Genomic DNA, 25675 nt, shown 5'->3' with positions numbered 1-25675 from the left:
GTTCAAATTATAAAACTTTTAAATATTTTTTGAAAAATTAGTAATTATCAAAATACCATAAGGTCATATAAGTAAATTGTTGCCAAAATAATGATAAAGCATATCGATGTGTACACATCAAATTGTTTATGTTTTATATTTTGATATATTTTAATTTATTGAATTCTTGAATGTTATGATAAACTCGTGATAATAAGTTTTAATGTATAATATATAAAAGGAAACGGAGAAATATATATGTTACATGTAATAAATTTGTTTTATCATTTTAATAAATTCCATATGAAAATTATATGATTTTTGTTAAAAATAATAGAAACAAAATAATTATTAGACTTTATAATTAATTAATAAGTAATATAGTTAACACATCAATATATATTACATGTAATAAATTTGTTTTATCATTTTAATAAATTCCATATGATAATTATTTAATTTATGTTAAAAATAATAGAAACAAAATAATTATTGGACTTTATAATTAATTAATAAGTAATATAGTTAACGCTTCAATTTTAAATAAAGCACTTATGTTTGGATCTTATAAGTACATAGCTTGTTATTTTAATCTAAATTGATTTATATCCAATATGTTAAACTATGAAAATTAAATAAGAATACAAATTTATTCAAAGTTAAATAGCTATTATTAATTGAATTAGTAACGATAAGTATAAAAGAAATAAAAAAACACCTTGTCTTTTAAACGGAAATCATTAGTAATTTAGAAATGATAGTCACTTTTTTTTTCTTTTTTCAGACAACTTTATTTTAAGAAAAAATAACAAAAACTGTAATATATTATAATCATCATCATTTGTTCCTTCAACCAAGGCACTTGAGTAGCATCTTGGAATACATGGAAAAAATCAACTGATTAGCATTTTGATAGCTTTTTAGTTACGATCCCGTTAAGTTATCTTATAATTTAAAGTTATCGTCAACTCACCATTCTATTAGTTTTAAGCTCCAATTAAATTAGATTTCCAATGATTAACCTCAACATATCTTTTTTTAAAAGTTTAACTAATTGATCCATATTTATATAAATTGTTTCTTAAAACCCTTTCGTTTAATTAGTTGTTTTTTTAAACACATCATATTTTTATTAAAATATGGTCTGTATTAAATTTTACTGTCGTTATAATATATAAACATTTGTAACATCTAATAGAAATAATTATTTATAAAAGAAATAAATATTATTTCAACTAAAATAAAATTATGTAGGTAAAATAAAATAATATTAAAGATAAATGATTAGATTGGACAAACCTTTATACTATATTGACCAATCAATATATATTGAATGGTCAATAACAAAACGAAAAAGCTATCTCTAACAATTGGTATTTTTAGGTCGAAATATGTCGACCAAACCACCGCAATAAAACTGTTATATTATAACCAAGGAATAAAACGATGGAATAATATATATATATATATATATATATATATATATATATATATATATATATATATATATATATATATATATATATATGACACAAAAATTCATAGTCTCTTACCGAACACCCCAACTTATTAAAAATACTGTCTAACGATAAGAAGAGTTACAAATATCGTGTATTGACACCTGAATTGAGAGTAACTATATGTGTCAAGTAAAATATATATATACAAATGTAATATCGTCTAGTCCACAAGAATTGAGATTTGCATAAATTATTAATACTAGCTATGCACTCATTATTACCTCCATGCACGTATAAAGTTTCTTGGAGAAATCTTTATGACTAACTCTATAATAATAATAATAATGGAGAAGGAATCATCACAAAACTTGGCTGTATGCAAAACCCTATTCACCTCCATAATTTCAATTGCCATCATTTAGTTGTGTACGTGAATGCATTGTCAAATCCATAGCAATACTCTCCTCTTAAATTACCACCAAAGGTTATGTACCTTTTGTCATCAAATACCTTAACCAATATGAAGAATAGTTTCCCTGCACCTTTTCTTCTATTTGACTACGTACAACATGTATCTTCAATTAAGCAACCTTATTCTCATCACACAATAGAGCAAGTTGATAGAATTCAAGAGTCAATATAAACCCAAGACTTGTTGCTCAAATGTGGTAGCGAAACTCACGTAAACATCCCATCGTTCTACTTTTTTTTTTTTCTGAATTTATAATCCTCTAAAAGAACACCCATTTGGAGGCATCATACTTCAATATTCCAGCAAAAACAAAAGCATGTGATACCCTTTTATTTCAGTCCTTTGTTCCAACAATTAAACAAGCCGATAATACCATTGGGAAGCTGTCAAGAACACAACTGCCTTCCTCCTTTTTTTTTTCTTTCATTACCAGCCACAACGGCAAGCAGAAAGTAGCGACAGGCTGCCAAAAAAAAAGGAGCCCATCGCCAGCCCACTGCCACCGGTAAACAACCCTGTTGTTCTCGGTTTCTTTCTCCTTCGACCAAGCTGCAAAACGGGAAGCATCCTCTTGATTAAAAGTTACCAAAACAGCCCCGGATCATCCCTTGCGGTTTACTACGAAAAGCTTCTAAAAAACGAACCGAAACACGCAACGAAAGTGAGTCTTTATGGCCCCATTTTCTTTAAGTTTTATAAACATTTGGGGGGAGATATATACATGTCTTGCATGCTGAATATGAAATTTTATTATCATTATATGACACATATTTAACATCATTTATAATGGGTTAGCACACGACACTTTAGTTATATTGAACTAACATGCAAATGGATCTATGAAATGGTTACATGCATTATAAACAAATTTTCATATTATATTATGACGTAATAAAACATTTGGTATAAAGTTATTATCCGTAGATATAAATATATGTATTGGTATTATCTTTGTGACATAAGTCCATGCAAGTATTTTTGGTTGATAATCAAAACTAATTATTAGTGTTAGAATGGTCGTTAATAAAACAAACCAAGAAAAGTATAGACTTAGAACCTACTTTGTTAATTTATTTACAAGCAAGGTCTAAAGTGTAAATATAATATGAGATAACTAGACTTATAGATACATAAGTCTTTCATTGGATTTATGTTATAAAACATGATTATTTTATATAAAATTGTTATTTTTTTCTATAAAAATGGAGTTTATAAAAAGACCTTGTAACATTTTATAAAATAAGTAGTTTTTATAAAATATGATTATTTTTATTTAAAATTGTTATTTTATATAAAAATGGAGTTTATATAAAGGTCTTGTAACATTTTATAAAAATAAGTAGTTTTATAAAACATGATTATTTTTATATAAATTGTTATTTTATATAAAAATGGAGTTTATAAAAAGACCTTGTAACATTTTATAAAATAAGTAGTTTTTATACAATATGATTATTTTTATATAAAATAGTTATTTTATATAAAAATGGAGTTTATAAAAAGGTCTTGTAACATTTTATAAAAATAAGTAGTTTTTATAAAATATGGTAATTTTTATATAAAAATGATATTTTATATAAAAATGGAGTTTATAAGGAGATCTAGTAGTATTTTATAAAAATGAGTAGTTTTATAGAATATGAGTGTTTATATAAAATAAGATATTCTATATAAAAAGAAAATTTATGAAAAGACTATTAACGCTTCAAGAAAACAAAGAATTGAAGTCATATTTTTATGCCTTCAATATATATACATACATATTTACATACTTTTAAAAATATATGTATAATAGTGTATGTACAACCATATATCCGAATGTGACGACAAAGAAACGCAAACATTGTTAAGGCTCGGAATACAAATGACGACAAAAATCATAGACTTAACAATTTAAGGATATTCTGTATGAGAAACACTTCATCGCTAAGAACTCAAAAACTTAGTATAAAGTCCTCTGTGTATAACCGTTAATCCGAAAGGAACGTGGAACATTGGTATAGATCTATACGGGTTGACAGCCCCGCCTGCGGTTGCTAGCTACAACCATCGTCTGACGAGTCAAAACGGGCGTAATCGTTCAGTCACTTATATATTTCACGAAGTCGATGAAGCGTCGTGATGGTCACAGTACATCTGCTCACCGTACTGCTTTACAGAGGCTTGCTCGTCCATAGTTCGGTTATAGGCTCATACTAGAACCCATAAATTTTAATCTAGAAGTTTTATCGTTAAAAAGAAACTTTTGAACAAAATGGATAAGTGTTGAAAACGTTATTATATATATAATTTGTATTCATAATATTTTTCAATACGATACTCACGACTCATGATTTTGTGGTTATAAACAATGAGCCAAACTATTTTACTTGTATGTGATTACAAGTGCAGATTAAATACCTATTTATAATCTTAAAAGGTCACAAACATATTTCCGATTATAAACTATTGGAGTCTAAACCTATGAAGCTCACCTACATTTTCGTTGACGTATTTTTAAAACGTATGTATCTTCAGGATTTTAAAAGCTGGAAGAATGCCTGCAGAATAAAGAGGATATTTCTTCTTAAATAAACTATTGACCGAGTAACCGGTCCTCTTTACATATGCTTTATTGAACTTAAATTATGTATTAGTCATCATTTGGTTTTTACTAAACAATTTATTTCTTCTTTTTCATACTTTGGAAGAATGTAATGTTATTTGAATCCTATAATATTCGATGTATGTTGTTAACTATGAACCAACGTTTCACGTCACAACCCCGGTGATTCCGCCATCGGTCGGGGTGTAACAGATTGGTATCAGAGCTAAACGACTATAGCGAATAGTACTTTCTTTATAAGAGCACAACTATAGTCTAAGGGCTTACTCTTGTAGGTCTAGTCATTCTTAAACCTAAACTCCTTAATTGTATCCCTATAGATCTATAACACTTAATAATTAGGTTCATAATGATAAAGACCCTATGCTTAGATTTACTCCAATAAATCTACAAATAATAAGTATTATTAATTACACCTCCCGAAATAAACAAAGGGTAATTTATAATACACACTCAAATACAAGATATAGAGTTGCATAAAAACTGAGTTCCTTGATGAGAAAACACTAATACAAAATAATAAAAATACAAGGAATTAAAAATCAAGTATTCGACTAGGTTCCTTAGTACATGCGTCGTACCACAACTAAACCTAGTTGTGCGCCTAAGTTTTATTATGGTAAGATTTATGCACTACCTAACCTAAGCGAAATAGTTGATTTGTTAAAAAAATCTCGGTTAACACTTTCCTTAAAAACAAATACTAATAAAACCTTAAATCTCGATAACCCCAGTAACTAAAAATCAAATGAATGATGCTCCACCACCTCCACCTCTAATGACGGGACTTCCACAAACAGCGGCTGAATTGGAGCAACTAATCTCGGGCCGCCTTATAGCTCTAACAAATGCTAGGAGCACAAACAATGAAACTCCCATCATAGAAATCGAGGGAACAGGAACAAGACCAGGGAGTAGTACGAACATACACTACAATGAAACCCGAAGGGCCTGATCTTACAAAGATTTCATGAACTGTAAGCCTAAGAACTTTTACGACAATGAAGGAGTCATTGGTTTAACGAGGTAGTTCGAGAAAATGGAATCTGTATTCCAAATCAGTTACTGTGCTGAGGATAGCAAAGTACGTTTTGCTACTTGCACCCTCCTCGACTCAACCATGTCATGGTGGAACGAGCAGGTGAAAACAATGGGCATCATTCCTGCCAACTCCTTGTCTTGGGGAGACTTGAAGACAATGCTGGTAGAAGAATACTGCCCTAGGGATGAGATCCAGAACCTGGAAAATGAACTCTGGAACCTAAAAAGGAAAGGTTCGGACATTAAAGCTTACACTACGAGGTTCAATGACCTATCCCTACTATTCCCGACACTTGTAACGCCGGAGCACAAAAAGATTGAACGCTATATTTGGGGGTTGGCACCTCAAATCAAGGGAATGGTCATCTCTTCAAGGGTTACAACCTACGAAAGTGTTAAGAACCTAGCTAAGCGTTTGACCAATAATGAAATTAGTCGAAGGTCCCTAGAGACAAAGGTTGAAAATCCTAAGGTTGAACCCAACAAACGAAAAGTGGGCGGAGGAGATTCACGCACAACAAAGAGAAAGAAGGTCTACGTTGCAACAACAACAACTCCAGCTCCAACACTCGCACCCCAGAAAAACTATACAGGAAAACACGCTTTGTGTGTCACCTACAATCGACACCACAGTGGGGAATGTTCTCAATGCACCAATTGCAAACGAAAGGGACATACCGCCCCTTTCTGTAAAATCCTGACAGGAGCAGTGGGAAGTCAGAACATTGACACTGGGGTAGGAGGAGGAGGAGCAAGGACTTGTTATGAGTGTGGTGAAAAGGGACACTACAAACGAGATTACCCAAAGCTGAAGGGCAAGATGGGAAATGCTCACGGAAGAGCATTCGTGATTGGAAACAAAGATGCCATCCCAGACCCATCAGTGGTCACTGGTACGTTTCTCGTAAATAACTTGTATGCTACGATACTTATTGACTCAGGTGATGATAAAAATTTTGTAACTCCAAAATTTAAACATCTTTTAAACCATGAGATTAGGAAGTTTGAAGTAGCATACGAAGTAGAAGTAGCAAACGATCAGATAGAGAGCACTAATGAAATATTGATAGATTGCACACTAACTCTAAATGACCACGTATTTCTAATAAACCTTATGCCCATGCCTATCGGAAGCTTCGACATTATCGTTGGCATGGATTGGCTTGCCCCTCATCATGCTGAGATCCTATGCTATGAGAAGTCCGTACGGTTGACCCTACCCAACGGGGAGATTATGACAATTTACGGAGATAAATCGGGACAAAACCTAAAGCTAATCTCTTGCACAAAGGCTCAAAGGTATCTACACAAGAAATGTTATGCCTTTTTGGCTCACATAGTAGATAAAAAGAGCAAGAAAAAGGAGATAAAAGACATACCATAAGTATGTGACTACCCCAATGTGTTTCCAGAAGACCTACCTGGGTTGCCGCCAAATCGACAAGTTGAGTTCAGAATCGATTTAACCCCTGGCGCGGCCCCAGTAGCCAAATCACCTTACAGACTGGCTCTATCAGAGATGCAAGAGCTCTCAAGCCAATTGCAAGAACTTCTTGACAAAGGCTTCATAAGACCAAGTTTCTCACCTTGGGGAGCACCAATTTTATTTGTCAAGAAGAAAGATGGATCCTTCAGAATGTGTATCGATTACCGAGAGTTGAACAAGTTAACCATCAAGAACTGTTATCCACTCCCAAGAATCGATGACTTGTTCGATCAATTACAAGGCTATAGCTACTATTCCAAGATAGATCTATGTTCAGGGTATCACCAACTTAAAGTGATGGAATCAGATGTACCAAAAACCGCTTTCAAAACTCGATATGGACATTACGAGTTTCTAGTTATGCCATTCAGTCTGACGAATGCCCCCGCAGTGTTCATGGACCTCATGAACCGTGTTTGTAAACCTTATTTAGATAAGTTCGTGATTGTATTCATTGATGACATCCTGATATACTCACAAACAAAAGAAGAACATGGCCAACACCTACGATTAATATTGGAACTGCTAAGAAAAGAGAAACTGTATGAAAAATTCTCCAAGTGTGAATTTTGGATCAGGGAAGTACACTTCTTAGGGCACGTCGTAAGCAACAAAGGGATACATGTAGATCCCGCAAAAATCGAAGCAATCAAGAACTGGGAAGCACCAAGATCACCGACTGAAGTGTGCCAATTTCTAGGCCTTGCTGGCTACTACCGGAGATTTATTGAGAACTTCTCTAAGACGGCCAAACCTCTAACTGCATTGACACGGAAAGATGTGAAATTTACCTAGGAAGAAAAGCAACAGATTGCTTTCCAGAAATTAAAACAAATGTTGTGTAACGCACCAATCCTATCACTTCCAGAAGGAACTGAAGACTTCGTCGTCTACTGCGACGCGTCACATCAAGGATTAGGTTGCGTATTAATGCAAAGAGATAGAGTGATTGCTTACGCCTCCAGACAACTCAAAGTGCATGAGGTCAATTACACAACTCATGACCTTGAATTAGGAGCAGTGGTTTTCGTACTCAAAATATGGAGACACTACTTGTATGGTACGAGATGTACCATCTTTACTGACCACAAGAGTCTCCAACATATCTTCGATCAAAAGGAACTAAATATGAGGCAACGAAGATGGGTCGAATTACTAAATGATTACGAGTGTGAAATTCACTATCATCCCGGGAAAGCAAACGTTGTGGCAGATGCACTGAGCCGTAAGGAACACGTCAAACCCAGACGCGTACGAGCATTAACCATGACTATCCTTTCCAACCTTAGTGCTCAAATAAGGGAAGCTCAGCTCGAAGCTATAAAGGAAGAAAACATAACGGGAGAAGCTTTACCAGGAATGGATAAGCAATTCGATCTTAGAAATGATGGAAGGCGATGCTTCATGAACAGAATCTGGACGCCTAAATTCGGAAACGTCAGGAGTTTAGTCATGGACGAAGCTCATAAGACAAGATATTCCGTTCACCCAGGCTCCAATAAGATGTATCACGACTTAAAGATGTTGTACTGGTGGCCAAACATGAAAGCCGAGATTGCTACTTACGTAAGCAAGTGTCTAACATGTTCTAAAGTTAAGGCAGAACATCAAAAGCCTTCGGGTTTGCTACAACAACCAGAGATATCCGAATGGAAGTGGGAACTAATCACTATGGACTTCATTACCAAGTTACCCAGAACACCAGGTGGTTACGATACAATCTGGGTGGTAGTGGATAGATTAACAAAGTCCGCCCATTTCCTACCAATTAAGGAGGCAGACAAGATGGAAAAGTTGACCAGCACATACCTAAAAGAGATTGTAAGATTACACGGAGTCCCAATCTTTATTATCTCTGACCCAGACAGTAGATTCACCTCTAGATTTTGGCAATCATTACAAAAGTCCTTAGGTACCCGTCTAGACATGAGCACGGCTTACCATCCTCAGACAGATGGTCAGAGTGAACGAACCATCCAAACCCTAGAAGATATGCTCTGAGCCTGTGTGATAGACTTTGGAAATTCATGGGATACTCACTTGCCTTTGATTGAGTTTTCCTACAACAACAGCTATCACACCAGCATAAAGGCCGCACCATTTGAAGCATTGTATGGAAGGAAATGTCGGTCACCACTATGTTGGGCAGAGGTTGGTGACACCCAATTGGCCAAGGTACATTCAGGAGATACTCTACGAACTGGACCCGAGATAATTCACGAGACAACCGAAAAGATAGTACAAATCAGGGACAGACTGAAGACCGCACGTGATCGTCAGAAGAGTTATGCTGATGTAAGGCGTAGACCCTTAGAATTTCAAGTAGGAGACAGAGTCATGTTAAGGGTATTACCATGAAAGGGCATGATCAGGTTTGGAAAGAGAGGCAAACTGAACCCACGCTATATAGGACCATTTAAGATCCTAGAAAGGATTGGCCCTGTTGCGTATCGACTCGAACTACCTCAACAGTTAGAAAGGGTGCATGATGTTTTCCATGTATCGAACTTGAAAAAGTGTCTTTCTGACGACACACTTAAAATCCCTCTTGAGGAAATCCAATTGAACACCAAACTTCATTTCATTGAGGAGCCCGTAGAGATAATGGACCGAGAAATAAAACGATTAAGGCAGAGCCGCATACCTATTGTGAAGGTACGCTGGAACTCTCAGAGAGGGACCAGAGTTCACTTGGGAACGGGAAGATCAGATGATGCAGAAATATCCCCAATTGTTCAAAGATGCCCCGACTGCAAGTTAAATTTCGGGACGAAATTCTTTCAACGGGGGGAGAATGTAACAATTGGTATTTTTAGGTCGAAATATGTCGACCAAACCACCGCAATAAAACTGTTATATTATAACCAAGGAATAAAACGATGGAATAATATATATATATATATATATATATATATATATATATATATATATATATATATATATATATATATATATATATATATGACACAAAAATTCATAGTCTCTTACCGAACACCCCAACTTATTAAAAATATTGTCTAACGATAAGAAGAGTTACAAATATCGTGTATTGACACCCGAATTGAGAGTAGCTATATGTGTCAAGTAAAATATATATATACAAATGTAATATCATCTAGTCCACAAGAATTGAGATTTGCATAAATTATTAATACTAGCTATGCACTCATTATTACCTCCATGCACATATAAAGTTTCTTGGAGAAATCTTTATGACTAACTCTATAATAATAATAATAATGGAGAAGGAATCATCACAAAACTTGGCTGCATGCAAAACCCTATTCACCTCCATAATTTCAATTGTCATCATTTAGTTGTGTACGTGAATGCATTGTCAAATCCATAGCAATACTCTCCTCTTAAATTACCACCAAAGGTTATGTACCTTTTGTCATCAAATACCTTAACCAATATGAAGAATAGTTTCCCTGCACCTTTTCTTCTATTTGACTATGTACAACATGTATCCTCAATTAAGCAACCTTATTCTCATCACACAATAGAGAAAGTTGATAGAATTCAAGAGTCAATATAAACCCAAGACTTGTTGCTCAAATGTGGTAGCGAAACTCACGTAAACATCCCATCGTTCTACTTTTTTTTTTTCTGAATTTATAATCCTCTAAAAGAACACCCATTTGGAGGCATCATACTTCAATATTCCAGCAAAAACAAAAGCATGTGATACCCTTTTATTTCAGTCCTTTGTTCCAACAATTAAACAAGCCGATAATACCATTGGGAAGCTGTCAAGAACACAACTGCCTTCCTCCCTTTTTTTTTCTTTCATTACCAGCCACAACGGCAAGCAGAAAGTAGCGACAGGCTGCCAAAAAAAAAGGAGCCCATCGCCAGCCCACTGCCACAGGTAAACAGCCCTGTTGTTCTCGGTTTCTTTCTCCTTCGACCAAACTGAAAAACGGGAAGCATCCTCTTGATTAAAAGTTACCAAAACAGCCCCGGATCATCCCTTGCGGTTTACTACGAAAAGCTTCTAAAAAATGAACCGAAACACGCAACGAAAGTGAGTCTTTATGGCCCCATTTTCTTTAAGTTTTATAAACATTTGGGGGGAGATATATACATGTCTTGCATGCTGAATATGAAATTTTATTATCATTATATGACACATATTTAACATCATTTATAATGGGTTAGCACACGACACTTTAGTTATATTGAACTAACATGCAAATGGATCTATGAAATGGTTACATGCATTATAAACAAATTTTCATATTATATTATGACGTAATAAAACATTTGGTATAAAGTTATTATCCGTAGATATAAATATATGTATTGGTATTATCTTTGTGACATAAGTCCATGCAAGTATTTTTGGTTGATAATCAAAACTAATTATTAGTGTTAGAATGGTCGTTAATAAAACAAACCAAGAAAAGTATAGACTTAGAACCTACTTTGTTAATTTATTTACAAGCAAGGTCTAAAGTGTAAATATAATATGAGATAACTAGACTTATAGATACATAAGTCTTTCATTGGATTTATGTTATAAAACATGATTATTTTATATAAAATTGTTATTTTTTTTTTTATAAAAATAGAGTTTATAAAAAGACCTTGTAACATTTTATAAAATAAGTAGTTTTTATAAAATATGATTATTTTTATTTAAAATTGTTATTTTATATAAAAATGGAGTTTATATAAAGGTCTTGTAACATTTTATAAAAATAAGTAGTTTTATAAAACATGATTATTTTTATATAAATTGTTATTTTATATAAAAATGGAGTTTATAAAAAGACCTTGTAACATTTTATAAAATAAGTAGCTTTTATACAATATGATTATTTTTATATAAAATAGTTATTTTATATAAAAATGGAGTTTATAAAAATGTCTTGTAACATTTTATAAAAATAAGTAGTTTTTATAAAATATGGTAATTTTTATATAAAAATGATATTTTATATAAAAATGGAGTTTATAAGGAGATCTAGTAGTATTTTATAAAAATGAGTAGTTTTATAGAATATGAGTGTTTATATAAAATAAGATATTCTATATAAAAAGAAAATTTATGAAAAGACTATTAACGCTTCAAGAAAACAAAGAATTGAAGTCATATTTTTATGCCTTCAATATATATACATACATATTTACATACTTTTAAAAATATATGTATAATAGTGTATGTACAACCATATATCCGAATGTGACGACAAAGAAACGCAAACATTGTTAAGGCTCGGAATACAAATGACGACAAAAATCATAGACTTAACAATTTAAGGATATTCTGTATGAGAAACACTTCATCGCTAAGAACTCAAAAACTTAGTATAAAGCCCTCTATGTATAACCGTTAATCCGAAAGGAACGTGGAACATTGGTATAGATCTATACGGGTTGACAGCCCCGCCTGCGGTTGCTAGCTACAACCATCGTCTGACGAGTCAAAACGGGCGTAATCGTTCAGTCACTTATATATTTCACGAAGTCGATGAAGCGTCGTGATGGTCACAGTACGTCTGCTCACCGTACTGCTTTACAGAGGCTTGCTCGTCCATAGTTCGGTTATAGGCTCATACTAGAACCCATAAATTTTAATCTAGAAGTTTTATCGTTAAAAAGAAACTTTTGAACAAAATGGATAAGTGTTGAAAACGTTATTATATAAATAATTCGTATTCATAATATTTTTCAATACGATACTCACGACTCATGATTTTGTGGTTATAAACAATGAACCAAACTATTTTACTTGTATGTGATTACAAGTGCAGACTAAATACCTATTTATAATCTTAAAAGGTCACAAACATATTTTCGATTATAAACTATTGGAGTCTAAACCTATGAAGCTCACCAACATTTTTGTTGACGTATTTTTAAAACGTATGTATCTTCAGGATCTTAAAAGCTGGAAGAATGCCTGCAGAGTAAAGAGGATATTTCTTCTTAAATAAACTATTGACCGAGTAACCGGTCCTCTTTACATATGCTTTATTGAACTTAAATTATGTATTAGTCATCATTTGGTTTTTACTAAACAATGTATTTTTTCTTTTTCATACTTTGGAAGAATGTAATGTTATTTGAATCCTATAATATTCGATGTATGTTGTTAACTATGAACCAACGTTTCACGTCACAACCCCGGTGATTCCGCCATCGGTCGGGGTGTGACACTATCCTCTCCAATGGTATCTCCAATGGTATGTAATAATAATAAGTAGTCAAACAAATAGTAACAAGCTATAAATAAGCTTGCATTGGAGATGTTCTTATATTCAAACTCATTCAAAAGAATTTACAAACCACTCAAACTTTGATTGATATAGTAGATTAACATAATGAAATTTAGATAAATTTGTCACAAAAAGTTTTTTGTATGTTAGAATAATTATAAAAACCTTATTTTACAAGTTTGATGAGTAACAGCAAACAAAAAAACACAAAAATACATATACCGTATTAACATATACAAAAAAACATTTGAACAACTTAAAAAGTTAAATGATAATATAAGGAACCGAAATGAACCGAAATTTTCAGAGCCGAAATAGACCGAGCGGTCGGTTCATTTCGGTTCCTTAAATTTAAGGAACCGAAATGAACCGACCGCTCGGTCTATTTCGGCTCTGAAAATTTAAGGAACCGAAATGAACCGACCGCTCAGTCTATTTCGGCTCTGAAAATTTAAGGAACCGAAATGAACCGACCGCTCGGTTTATTTCGGCTCTGAAATTTTAAGAACCGAAATGAACCGACCGCTCGGTCTATTTCGCTTCACCCATTTAAGATAAGGTTTTGGTTGTAAAATATGTACATTCCTTTCTCTCGTCTTTAATATGGTTTATGCTTATTTATTTTTTTTTTCTGTTTTTATTCTTTTTCAGAAAATTTCGAAAATCCAAAAATATTTACTTTTTCTGTTTTTATTCTTTTTCAGAAAATTTCGAAAATCCAAAAATATTTTCTTTTTCTGTTTTTATTCTGTTTCAGAAAATTTCAAAAATCCAAAAATATTTTCTATTTCTGTTTTTATTATTTTCAGAAAAACTCAAATCTTCAAAAATATTTTTCGTTTTGTTTGTTTGTTTTGTTTGTGTGGTGTGTTTGTTGGTTTTTACTTTAATTAGGTCACAAGAGTACCAGTACAACTGAATTTGGAGCTAAGGCAGGTACAATTATTTCCATAAGAGAACTAGTTACGGGTCCCTAGAAGCATGCTGCTGCATGTTGAACAAAGCCTCTATGACTTTGAGCAGGCCTTAATGATTCGATCTATACTTATCGTTTCTTCCCAATTAGGCTGTTAACATCAACTCGGTCTAGAGCTACCTTACTCTTCTCATATGAGTTAAGAGTTTTTCTGCCTGTCACGTCTTTATAGCAGAAGGTACTTTCGGTTCTTTAGCCACCTTCCTTAAATTCTCCATCTACTTTCGGTTCACCATTGTAACCCTTGATACTCTCGGTCCTTACCACTGAGGTTTATGGTTGCACAAAATCTGTGTTAGTGATCTTAGATACGTATACCACGTGCTGAGTGAAACCCAAAATCCAACACCTATAATGAATTGATGGTGAATTATTATATTCAAGAACTTACTGGTTACTCAATGAAATCTCTTTTTATTTTTTGCGTGGTCTTTTATGAAATTGTCTACAACCAAGGCTTTTCTTCCCAAAAAGATCCAGTTTATTTTTTGTTTTCGAGATTTCTATTACTTCAATTGTCACTCCAACTTATATCCCACCTACTTGTTCAACAGACTACATTGGTCTCACAAGTACTTCTTCCAATGTTCGGTCTTATATTAAGACTCGATATTCGGTTGAAGATAAGCTACCCTAAGCCTGATATTTAAAAGAAGCCTTTCAATGTTTATTAACAAACAGTTGATCGTATTTTTCGGGAAACCACACAAGCACTTCAAGTCTCTCTTGACTCTGAAGGAAGCGATTCTTGCCCGGAATCACCTGCTTTCTGTCTTATAATGAGACATCACTCACATCCCATACACATTTGCTTTATTTCTTTATCTTTTGTCACCCCTTTTGCACGAAAATTTTATTTTCCACATTCTGGTCACTAATTGATTCGATCTTTGTTTGTCTATTGGAGTCAAGAGGGGTTACTCAGAATTTCAAACGACGATTGAGGATAAGATTTGGGCGTGTGAATTTGAACGATTTCTATACCCATGTGTGCTGAAGTATACCTAGGAGTAACCACACTGTCACATCGCGCTTTTTCAGGCGACGTTTCAGTGATTGCGTCATTATCATCATGATTTTTTTTCTCTCTCCTGGCAATGGTATATAAAGGGTTTCTCGTTTTATTTGTCTTTTACCAGCAACTATTTCTCTCAAAATTACAAGGCAAATATCAACTGTTCATCTTCCTTCTTCGATCAACAATGGCGACTTCTTCCTCAGTTCACGATCAGACTATGTCGTCTACATTGCTTTCAATCAAGCCAAATCAAAATATGATCATCGAACTTAACCCGTTTTTGTATGATTCATATATGCTGCACGTCGTTGAATGTTTGAAGTACTCACCGCTAGTTTTAGCCCTAACGCAGGTTGAAGCTGTTCCGATGTCGCTCTTATCGCAAGTTTATTCTACTGCGACATATGACAAGAACAAAGAACGCATCTACTTTCAAATCCACAATAAAAGGCTTCTATTTCCAAGGGAAGATTTTGTTCGTTAATGCATCTTGCCGTAGATTCCTATGTCATCTCGCCGGATTTTATCACAACGACTCAATTATTCTCGATGCTCTACGAGATGGGGTATACGGATGTGCTGACCACCATTACAAAAGTTAAGAAGTCCTGTTTACCATCTCACTGGAATGGTTTACTTACTCTCCTTATTAAGGGTTTGGCAGAAAGAAGTGGTGGATCAGATGGCACCAGCAAGGGTTTCCTGACCCTTCTTTATGGTCTTTACAATGGTATTAATCTTGATTATGGGACGATTATCTGGTCTCAGGTGGTGCAGAGCCTCAACACTTCTACGAGGCATTCTGAAGTATCATGTGGAAGATTTTGGACTCTCATTACGAGAAGGGCGATCAATTCATTGGAAATTCCGGTTATGAAAGATGCTCTGCTTGCGTCTATCGCTACTTTTCACACGAAGAAGATCATTATTTCGGATCCACTCAAGTTCCCTCACAATGGATCAATTCATGAGTCGATGTATCGGTGTGTCACAGCCGAGAGTCACGTTATGGCTGACTATCGCAAACTTACTCCTACTGGACCGAGAGTTCTTTCTCCAGAACAGCAGGCTGCCCTGGATGCTGTGGATAAGCCTAACAACCGAGGGAAAAGGATTTCCAAGAAAGCGTCGACAGAGGAGGGTAAGTCTAAGTCTTCTAAGTCAACAAAGCGAAAGTCTGATGCTGGGGATTCTTCCAAGCCCAAGAAGATCAAAAAGATGGCAAAAAGATCAAAGAATCCTACTCCTCCAAGCTCAGACAATGACGAGGAAAATGAAGAAGAGGAAATTCGTCAAGACTCCCCGAGAGGTAACACTCCTCCCAGATCTCCTACTCCAATCGAATCTCCTCATCACAAGGTTACAACCCCACCTCAATCACCGAAACAGACAGTACCTGTCTCTGTTCCTATTATTCCTCCACCTATCACTTATCAAGAATCAACTTCTTTACCACCACCACCACCAATTACTTTCATTCCTATTTCTACAACTCCATTACCACCTCCCATAATTTCACAATCGACCACTACTACTATTCCTGACCCAACAGTGGTAGTCAACATATCTGATACGGGGGCAACTACTGCAACAGAAACTCCAGTCATCACTAAACCTCTTTCACCTACCAACTCAACCGATTCTGATGCCACTCTCGGTGGAGAGAATGATGAGTATGACTCTACCTACTTCAGTCCATATCGGCTTCCAACTGATGAAGATAATGATGTCCCTATCAACAGCAAACACTTGTAGGGAATTCATGAAAAGCTGGATCGATTGCTTGAAGACAGCAGGGCTTATAGTGGTGTGGTTCTTAAAGCTTTCCTGGAGACTGCCATACAACAATACACATCGTCAATTGACAAATCTACTAAAGCCATTGATGAGTCTACTTCTTCCTGTAAAAAGGCAACCAATGATGTTACTGAGATTGTTCATACAACTCAGATTTTTCTTGAATCTTTGAAAGGTCATGCTGATACAAGTGCAGCGAAAGTACAAGCCTCTGTGGATTCATTTTCTAAGTCCCTTCAGGAAGAAAGCACCAAGTTTGAGGCTGTGCGTTCATCTATCCAAACCGAGAACACTTCATTTTTAAGTTCAGTGAATTCTCATTTTGCCTCTCTTCATGCTGACCTGGCAACCGAAAGTGCTCTGAAGGCAGATCTTGCCAAACAAGCATCTACTATTGAAGTCCAGAAGGTGCAGCTAGCCCAAGCTGAAAAAGAAATTTCTTTATTAAAAACAGAATGGGCTGTATTTCAAAGCTGTGCAGGAGATGTAAAGGACATGTTGACCAATCTCCTTGGTGCTCATGATCCCATTCTAACTCTCACCATCAGAAATCATCTCACAACCAAATTTCTTCCTGCCCTTGCAATGCTCCATGAAATGAAGGGTGTTTCTGAGAGGTTCATACCTTCGCAACAAGGGGAGAAGGTGCTCCTGTTGTTCAACCGAAAGTGATTGTAAAGACAGAAGGTGCTCAACCGAAAGTCTCAACCGAACTGAAGGATAATGTAGCTTCAGGTTTTGGTTCACAAACTAAGCGAAAGGAGATCAATGATGACAGTGAAAGTGATGTGGAAGAAATAATTGCTGAAGCTCTCCAAAGAAAGACGAGAGACCGAGAGCTGGATGCAAATTTAAAAATTGCGAAGGAAGCAGAGGAGAGGGAAAGGAGAAACAAGGAAGTAGAAGAAGCCTTGAATTGTAAAAAGGCCTTGTTTCCCTTGTGGACGAAAGAGACACTTATCAATCAGGCGATAGAATTTCCAAGTATTTATTGGTTGGAACCTGTTGCTTCGTTTGACTGTGATAACTCTAAGGACTCGCAATTCGACATGCCAATTACAAGAAAAGCATTCACGTTCCATTGCTTTGATTCGACTGCTGAGGTTCCTTTTCCTCATCCTAAAGTGGACCGAGAGCTGATTGACTTCTATTTGAAGTATGGGCAACCGCAGTACTTGACTTGGAGTGCACAGAAGATCATTACAGTCAAGGTACTGAAACCGACACTTGCTGGGAGATTTATCAATGTCAATTTCAAGATCACTCATGGTACATCAAACACGGTGTCGACTATCTCTCTAGCAGACCTTCCTAATCTCAATCCCCATGATTGGATTTTGCTATATAACATTCTGCTCACTAATTCGAAGGAATATGAGCCCATTTTAGAACATTTGAAGAGAATGTTAGCCTCCTACATCCATGAAGTTGCTGCTATGGATCAGGAGATAACAAAGGTTATGAACAAGAAGCCAACGGTCAAGCCTACACCAAAGCCAGGGGATGTGAACAAGATGAAGATGGGCCAAATAGATTCAACACATCTCACTATGATGTTTACCAAAGGCGAAGCTCACAGATTTTTGTTTGCTCTAGTTGATAAGCATTTATTTTCCACAAACTGCTTGGAGCACATCATCAACATAATACATCGGTGCAAGCAGAATTCAGAGGCTGACAAGAAGAATTTTACAGACATGCTTCGGTGATACATTACATTTCGCTATCATCTTTTGGAAATCATACCGAAGGTGTTTAAGACTGTGAAGAAGACTTCTGTTGTTCAACATAATTGAGGTTTCGGCTCCAAAGACGCAAAGGGGGAGATTGTTGAGTCCATTTGTGTTGCGTCATGGGCCTTATGTTTTGCATCCGGATTGGGCCTGTCCATCCGTGATTATCTAGATTAGCTAGTAGGGTTATACTATATATATGCATTATACGAGAATTGATAATCACGTTCATAACTTCTGTAACCCTAAACACCTCTACAGTAGCAGTTCTTTATCGAGCTCTTCTGAGGTGTTAAAGTTTTAATCATTCGACACATTCGAAGTCATTCTTGTATTCGTTTTACATTCTTGATTTTAGTTTTATCTTGTTTAATTTTTGGTGCAATGGTTGGTGTGTTGTTTGATGGTTTAGAATTTTTCTTATGAATCCTAGGGTTAGCTGACTTTTTCCTATTATAAAACTCAAAATCTGATGTTAGCTTTCCCTTTCCTTTGATGTCCTTCACATAATTTGTTTTGCTTTGAGAATTAGAAGGACCGAAACCAACCCTTAGGACCGAACCTGGTCTTAGGACCGAAACTAGTCTTGGGACCGAAACTGGTCTTAGGATTCTTAGTGACGGTGTTGGAACCGAAACTAGACTTTCGTTTCTGGGTTTTGGAATAGTAGGAATTTGGACTGAAACTTTCCTTTAGTTTTTCCTTCCTTTGTCCGTTGATTCTTTCTTGGGAGGCTCATAGTTGGAATTTTGAGAATTCCAGTGCCTTTTTCGTTCATTCAGATTCTTAGCATATCTCTGATTTCTTAAGCGTTTCTGTTCAGCTAACTCCTTCTGTGATTTGTGGATATTGAAGCTAGACTTTGGCTTCCCCTTTTGACTTTCGGGTGTCTTTGTTGGAACATGTGGTTCTGTCATAGTCTTGGTTGGAACTTTCGGTTCTACCATTGGTTCTTCAGGGATTTCTTTGGTTCCACTTGTGCTTGGTTTGTCAAAGCTCGAGGGTTTGTTGATGGGTTCAACAACATATCTTCCTTTAACCCTCCATGAAGTCTGCTCAGATAAGCCTACAGTTTCGTCTGCGTTGTCGATAGGGGCAAACCAGAAGTAATCGTCACATCCTTCAACATTGTCTTTGTCGACCAGGATTTGCAATTCTGCTGTTTGTTTAGCAGTGATTCCTGTAACTGCATACACTTGATTCGGCACCGTTTGAACCTTTTGGTAGATCATTGCTTTTTCCTTGAGTTTCTTTGTCTTGTCTTTTGATAAGCGAGCGAACTCAACCGAATTTTCAGATATCAGTGGTTTCTCATTCTCGGTTTCACTTTTCATAAACTCTGAGCAATCAATCACATCTTCCACTGAGATTTCGCTCATCTCACTCTCCTCATCAAATTCATACGTATTTTCTAAGTTTATTTTATTTTCAGAAAGCAATTTTGCATTAGACGAGTCAAATGATTCAATGGTTTCGGACTTTAATTTTAACCTATCATTTTCATCTAAAAGATCTTTGAGCATACATTTATGTTCCTTAGAGTCAATGAAGTATTCTATTTTGTCCAGTCCAATTTTGTAATGAATAGATGTTTCTTCTGATGATACTTCTGATTCACATTCTGCTATGATCTCATCCTCCTTAAATTCAAGGAAGGGTAAAATCATCTTATGAATCTTCTTTCCTATCTCACAACTTAAATGCAATTGAGAAATATTAAAGTATAGACGCTTAGCTATTAAACAAAAAACATTCCTTTGTTTTAAAAACTTTAAATTATCTCTTTGTAAATAAATACTTTCATCTCTAGCCCTAATTAGCTCCGCCTCCTTCAGCTCAATCCACATTCTTCTCTCCTCACTTTTTGAAGAAACCCTGCTGAGTCGGTCAGTTAGGTTAGAATTCGCTAAGCGAGTTTGCATGAGACTTCCACTTAAGTTAGAAAATTTAAATTTTAATTCATTCAATTCTTTTTCATAATCTGTTATTGGAACTTTAAGTGATTCAAGGATGGATTGTACCTTTTTGATCAGCCGATCGCAGTCGTTGATCTTCTCACTAACAGGCTTGGCTGCAAAACACTTGTTCTCACTCAAGTTCGGTTCCTCATTTGCACTTTCGGTTGATGAACCGGATGTTACAATTAAACATCTACCAGCCGAACCTACTTCCTTTGCCACATACGCCCTTCCATGAGTGGGCTTTCTTACCTCTTCATCTTCAGAATCGGTTGACCAAACTTCGACGCCACCGAACTCATCTTCACCTGCATCCTCCTACACGATCAAGGCATTCATAGAGCTGTTAGTCGTCTTCTTTTTCTTGATTTCTTCCAATTTGCGCATGTAGTACGCCTCATCATCTTCACCATCTCTTTTCTCAGCCATTTTCCTTAGCATGCAGTCTTTGGCAAAATGGTTCTTGCCGTGACAGTAGTTGCAGTCGAACCCAGAGTCTCCTGTAAGCTTGCTTTCCTTCTTGTTTCCATCCTTTTGAGAAGGGACTTTCGCTTCATCCTTCACTTTCTTAGAGCTGTAACTTCCCTGCCAGTTTCGGTTCTTGTTGACAGGAAATTTTCTTCGTGCAAACTTCTTAGGATTGGTGACCATCAATGCATATTCCTCGCTTGTAAGGTCACACTCAGATATATCAGACTCTTCTTCTTCTTCTGCAATGCTTTTCGCTTTTGAGACAAGTGCTAGCGATCCCACGCCAGAAACTACTTTCGCTTCTTTGGTTACTACACTTTCATGGGACTTAAGTATTCCCACAAGTTTCGCTAGTGAGTAAGACTTAAACTGTTCATGCGCTTTCTGTTCGATCAACTTCCTCTCTATTCCATGCTTGATCATCTTACTTAGGAGATGATTTAACCGATCGAAAGTTTGTATGAGCTTCTCCTCAGGTTTCTGTTCGAAAACTCCAAATTCTGACAACAGCAAGGTTTGAATGGAGTGTTCTAGATCTTCATCGGTCGAATAGAGTTCTTTCAACCTATCCCAGATTTCTTTGGCCGTCGTGCACGAACCAACCAACCGAAAGGTGTCAGATTGCAAGGCGAATCTGATCATCCTCATGGCCTTCACATTACATAGCAATTTGTCTTTCTCGTCCTGTGGCATCTTGTCTACATCCGCCACCAGCTTGTTATATTCCTTTTGGGACTTGACAGTAGTGTTCGTTCCTGAGTGAACAAACGGCCCAAGTGTGATAGCTTCCCAGATGAGATAACCATTATCTTCAGATCCAACCACATAGTCTTCGAAGTGATGAGCCCATACTTCGTAGTCTTGAGTGTAGAGAATGGGTATCTTGGTTGTAGATCCAATGCTGTTTGAGATGTTGATGGGATTTGTTTGCGAATCTCCGTGAGACATGGTGAGCTGCTAGAATCAAACCTGTAAACTTGAGATTAGGGTTTTATCAGAAACAGAGTTACCGTCGATATGAGGAAGACGACTTCTATTTATACGATAAAAGCGGAAACCCTAAGGAATTCTGAATACAGAAGGAATGTGTATCGATCACACAGTCTCCTGCTCTGATACCAATTGTTAGAACAAAGTTCTATTAGGATCGTTAGATTCTGAGCAAGCAAACAATCAAGAATGTAAAACGAATACAAGAATAACTTCGAATGTGTCGAATGATTAAAACTTTAACACCTCAGAAGAGCTCGATAAAGAACTGCTACTGTAGAGGTGTTTAGGGTTACAGAAGTTATGAACGTGATTATCAATTCTCGTATAATGCATACATGCATGCATATATATAGTATAACCCTACTAGCTAATCTAGATAATCACGGATGGATAGGCCCAATCCAGATGCAAAACATAAGGCCCATGACGCAACACAAATGGACTCAACACGTATTAACATATACAAAAAAACATTTGAACAACTTAAAAAGTTAAATGATAATATGAAAATTAATTTACAACTGTTTTCATATCTAGATCTGAAACAGACAAAGTTAAACATTAAAAAATTTGAAGCTACATTAACTTATTAAGGATACAAAAATATTCAAAATAAAATAAAAATAAATCGTGGTTATGCTTCTCATAAAAGTTTATAATGTTTAAATAAATAGAAGACAAAATTTCATAATTGGTCGATATGGTTTGTAAAATATTGTATTTTAAGGACTTCTATAAAAAAAGTAACGTCGTTGGTCTTCTCAATAACCAAAATACCCTTTGACCAAATCTGAAAATTATGTATACCTTAATGATCAATTCTAGATATATATATATATATATATATATATATATATATATATATATATATATATATATATATATATATACACACAAACACACATGCATACACACACAAATATAATTTTAATTATTTATAGTTTTTCTAATGTTTTTATTTACTTTGATCCAAGTAAATGAACCTAAATTCGATAAACAATGACGAAACCATTTTTTTCTTTAATTTTTTTTAATGGTAAATTGAACAGGTAATTTTTTTTTTAATTTTATGCATTACGGTTAATGTTTTTTTTATTTGGATGTTCCACTAATTGAAGTAGTTATTTTTATTTACTTAAAATAATAAAAAATAGAGAAAATACGGTTTTGACATGATTGATTGAATTTAAGTTTATTTACTAGAATCTAAATAAATAAAAGCAATAGAAAAAACCATAAATAATTAAAATTATATAAAAAAATATAAAACAAAATGTCAAAAAGGTAAAAAAAACTATCAAATTGTTGAAAAATAAAATAAAATAAATGAAAGAAATAACGTGTGTGTGTATATATATATATATATATATATATATATATATATATATATATATATATAGGGTTAAGATTAAATATGAATGATATATATTGTGTGAGTGTATGACAAGTTTTGGACCGTTAGATTAGATTTCTATATGTCTAAGATTTGATGGTGTACAATAGTTACAATGACATTTAAACATTTCTATTAAATAAAAAAAAGTTAAAAATAATTATTATAAGGGCATAAATGACATTTTGATTAAGTCTCAATATGGAAGTTGAAAGAATTAAAGAGAACATATTTATCTTAAATCAAAAACAATATTTAGTTATCAAAATCAACTTTAACTATCAGGATATCAAGAAATGATAGTGCATGAACCATATTAAAAAATCGAAGAATTCTCTCAATAAAAAGAGATGAAGAATATGAGTTCATTCTTTAAGAATAAGGGTTCATTTACGAGTTTTAAAAAAAATATTTTTAAAGAATACAAACACAAACTATATATATCTTTACTATTATACAAAACATATTTGATGTTTCTTGAAAATTAAGAGAGGTAGGCGTGTTAAAACATCATTTATAATTTTATTAAGCATATAATGAAAACGTCTACATGCTCCTTTCATTGTAACTTAGGGTAGAAAACCCTAGTATCATCTACACACCATCAGTCGCCGATTCTTCCACCTTCTGTTCCTCTACTTGCTCTCTTCAATCTCCGACAGGCCTTCGTTACCACCACCCTACTGACGTTGTCACTACAACCTATAAGTAGGTCACCGACCACCCAAATGTTCTTCCCTCTCAACTAACGACTAAAGAAAACTCTATATATGCGACACAAGGTTGCTATATAGAGTTTGATTTATCTGTATCACCTTGATTCATGTCCAAAATCTCTTCCATGTTTCCAGATTTCAGGCTCAATCTTTCTCATCGGGAATCAAATCCAAAATCTTTTTAAAGATTTTTTTATTTTGTAATTTAAACAGCTTTATTCTGTTTCAGACTAATGAAAAACAAGAAAGAGTCAGATTTATTAGAGGTGAGGACTCCGGTAAAAGAAGACCTGATACTTTCGACCGTTTATGTATTTTTTTTTTCTAATAATCTACTTTTTTACTAAATTGTTTTTTTGTCACTTTTTGATTTTAGGTATTTCTGAAGAAATTTATTTGGGTTTATAGGATGTGGTGGAAGAGTCATATGGAAAAATCTTCTTGAACGAGCTTGATGAAAGTTTCGTGCTTGTAGCCTCAATAAGTTGACCTTTTCTTTCTTCAACTCATGTTTACTCATAGTTACAAGCTGTTATGGTTTGGTTTAAGTTGTTGATGAATGGTGTTCTTAGATCATCAGTAATACTCTCCACGACAACCTTCGTTGATAGATTCCAAAGCCACGAACCCACTTCTGAGTGGGTACAACGACCGGAAGAGAAGAACGAAGAGAGAGAAAACAGAAGCCTGAGAGTGAAGAAGAAACAGATTGGTCGTCCGCCTCCGTGCTCGCCACCACAAATCACCACGAACACGAGCCACCACGGACCGGCGAGATAGTATGCACGGTCCTGGTCCGTGGCCACGTCAACAACAAGCATGTTCGTTACAGGTATACTGGAGGGCCTTACAGGCATATTATGATATTATCTCCCGAAAACTGAAATATTATCTGGTAACATATTATGTCTTATTATTGAGATGTAATATACTTTAACTTTATAATCATATTGTTTTTATGATTAAATGGTGTTTATGTAGACGAAAGAACCTATAGAAAGCCAAATAAAGGGATGGTGAACCTTGTACGTACAATGAAAGGTTAGAAAAGGAAAATCAGATCTGAGGTGTTGGAAAATATAGCATTGTCAAGACACAATCTGCACAGGACAAAATACTAGAATTATCTATGGTAACTCTAATTTTTTGAATTGTTGATTCTACTTTATTTTTTCTTTTCCCCTAAATATGACATGCTATTTTGTAAAATGTGTAACTGTTTTAAAAAAGTTTTTACCACATGCACCAATGATAACTTTTATGTTGCAGACCGTAAAATTGTGTTTTTAGGGCACTCGAACCTATGGTTTTTCATCCAATACGGCAGGCTTGCCTCAACATGTATGGGATGAG

At 34.9% G+C, this 25675-nt stretch overlaps 1 protein-coding gene across 1 annotated transcript; it reads left to right on the top strand.

Moving 5' to 3' along the window:
- Positions 1–5555: 5555 nt before the first annotated feature.
- On the top strand, positions 5556–6941 carry LOC145164248 (uncharacterized). Its single transcript, XM_079082971.1, has one exon. It carries the CDS (start codon positions 5556–5558, stop codon positions 6939–6941), a length of 1386 nt encoding a protein of 461 aa, XP_078939097.1.
- Positions 6942–25675: the final 18734 nt, after the last annotated feature.

This window comes from Lactuca virosa, chromosome 3, assembly GCF_052849685.1.
Source record: "Lactuca virosa cultivar CGN04683 chromosome 3, Lactuca_virosa_CGN04683_v6, whole genome shotgun sequence".
Lineage (NCBI taxonomy): Eukaryota > Viridiplantae > Streptophyta > Magnoliopsida > Asterales > Asteraceae > Lactuca > Lactuca virosa.
The sequence above is the reverse complement of the archived record's forward strand: the minus strand, read 5'-3'. Positions and strand labels throughout refer to the sequence as shown.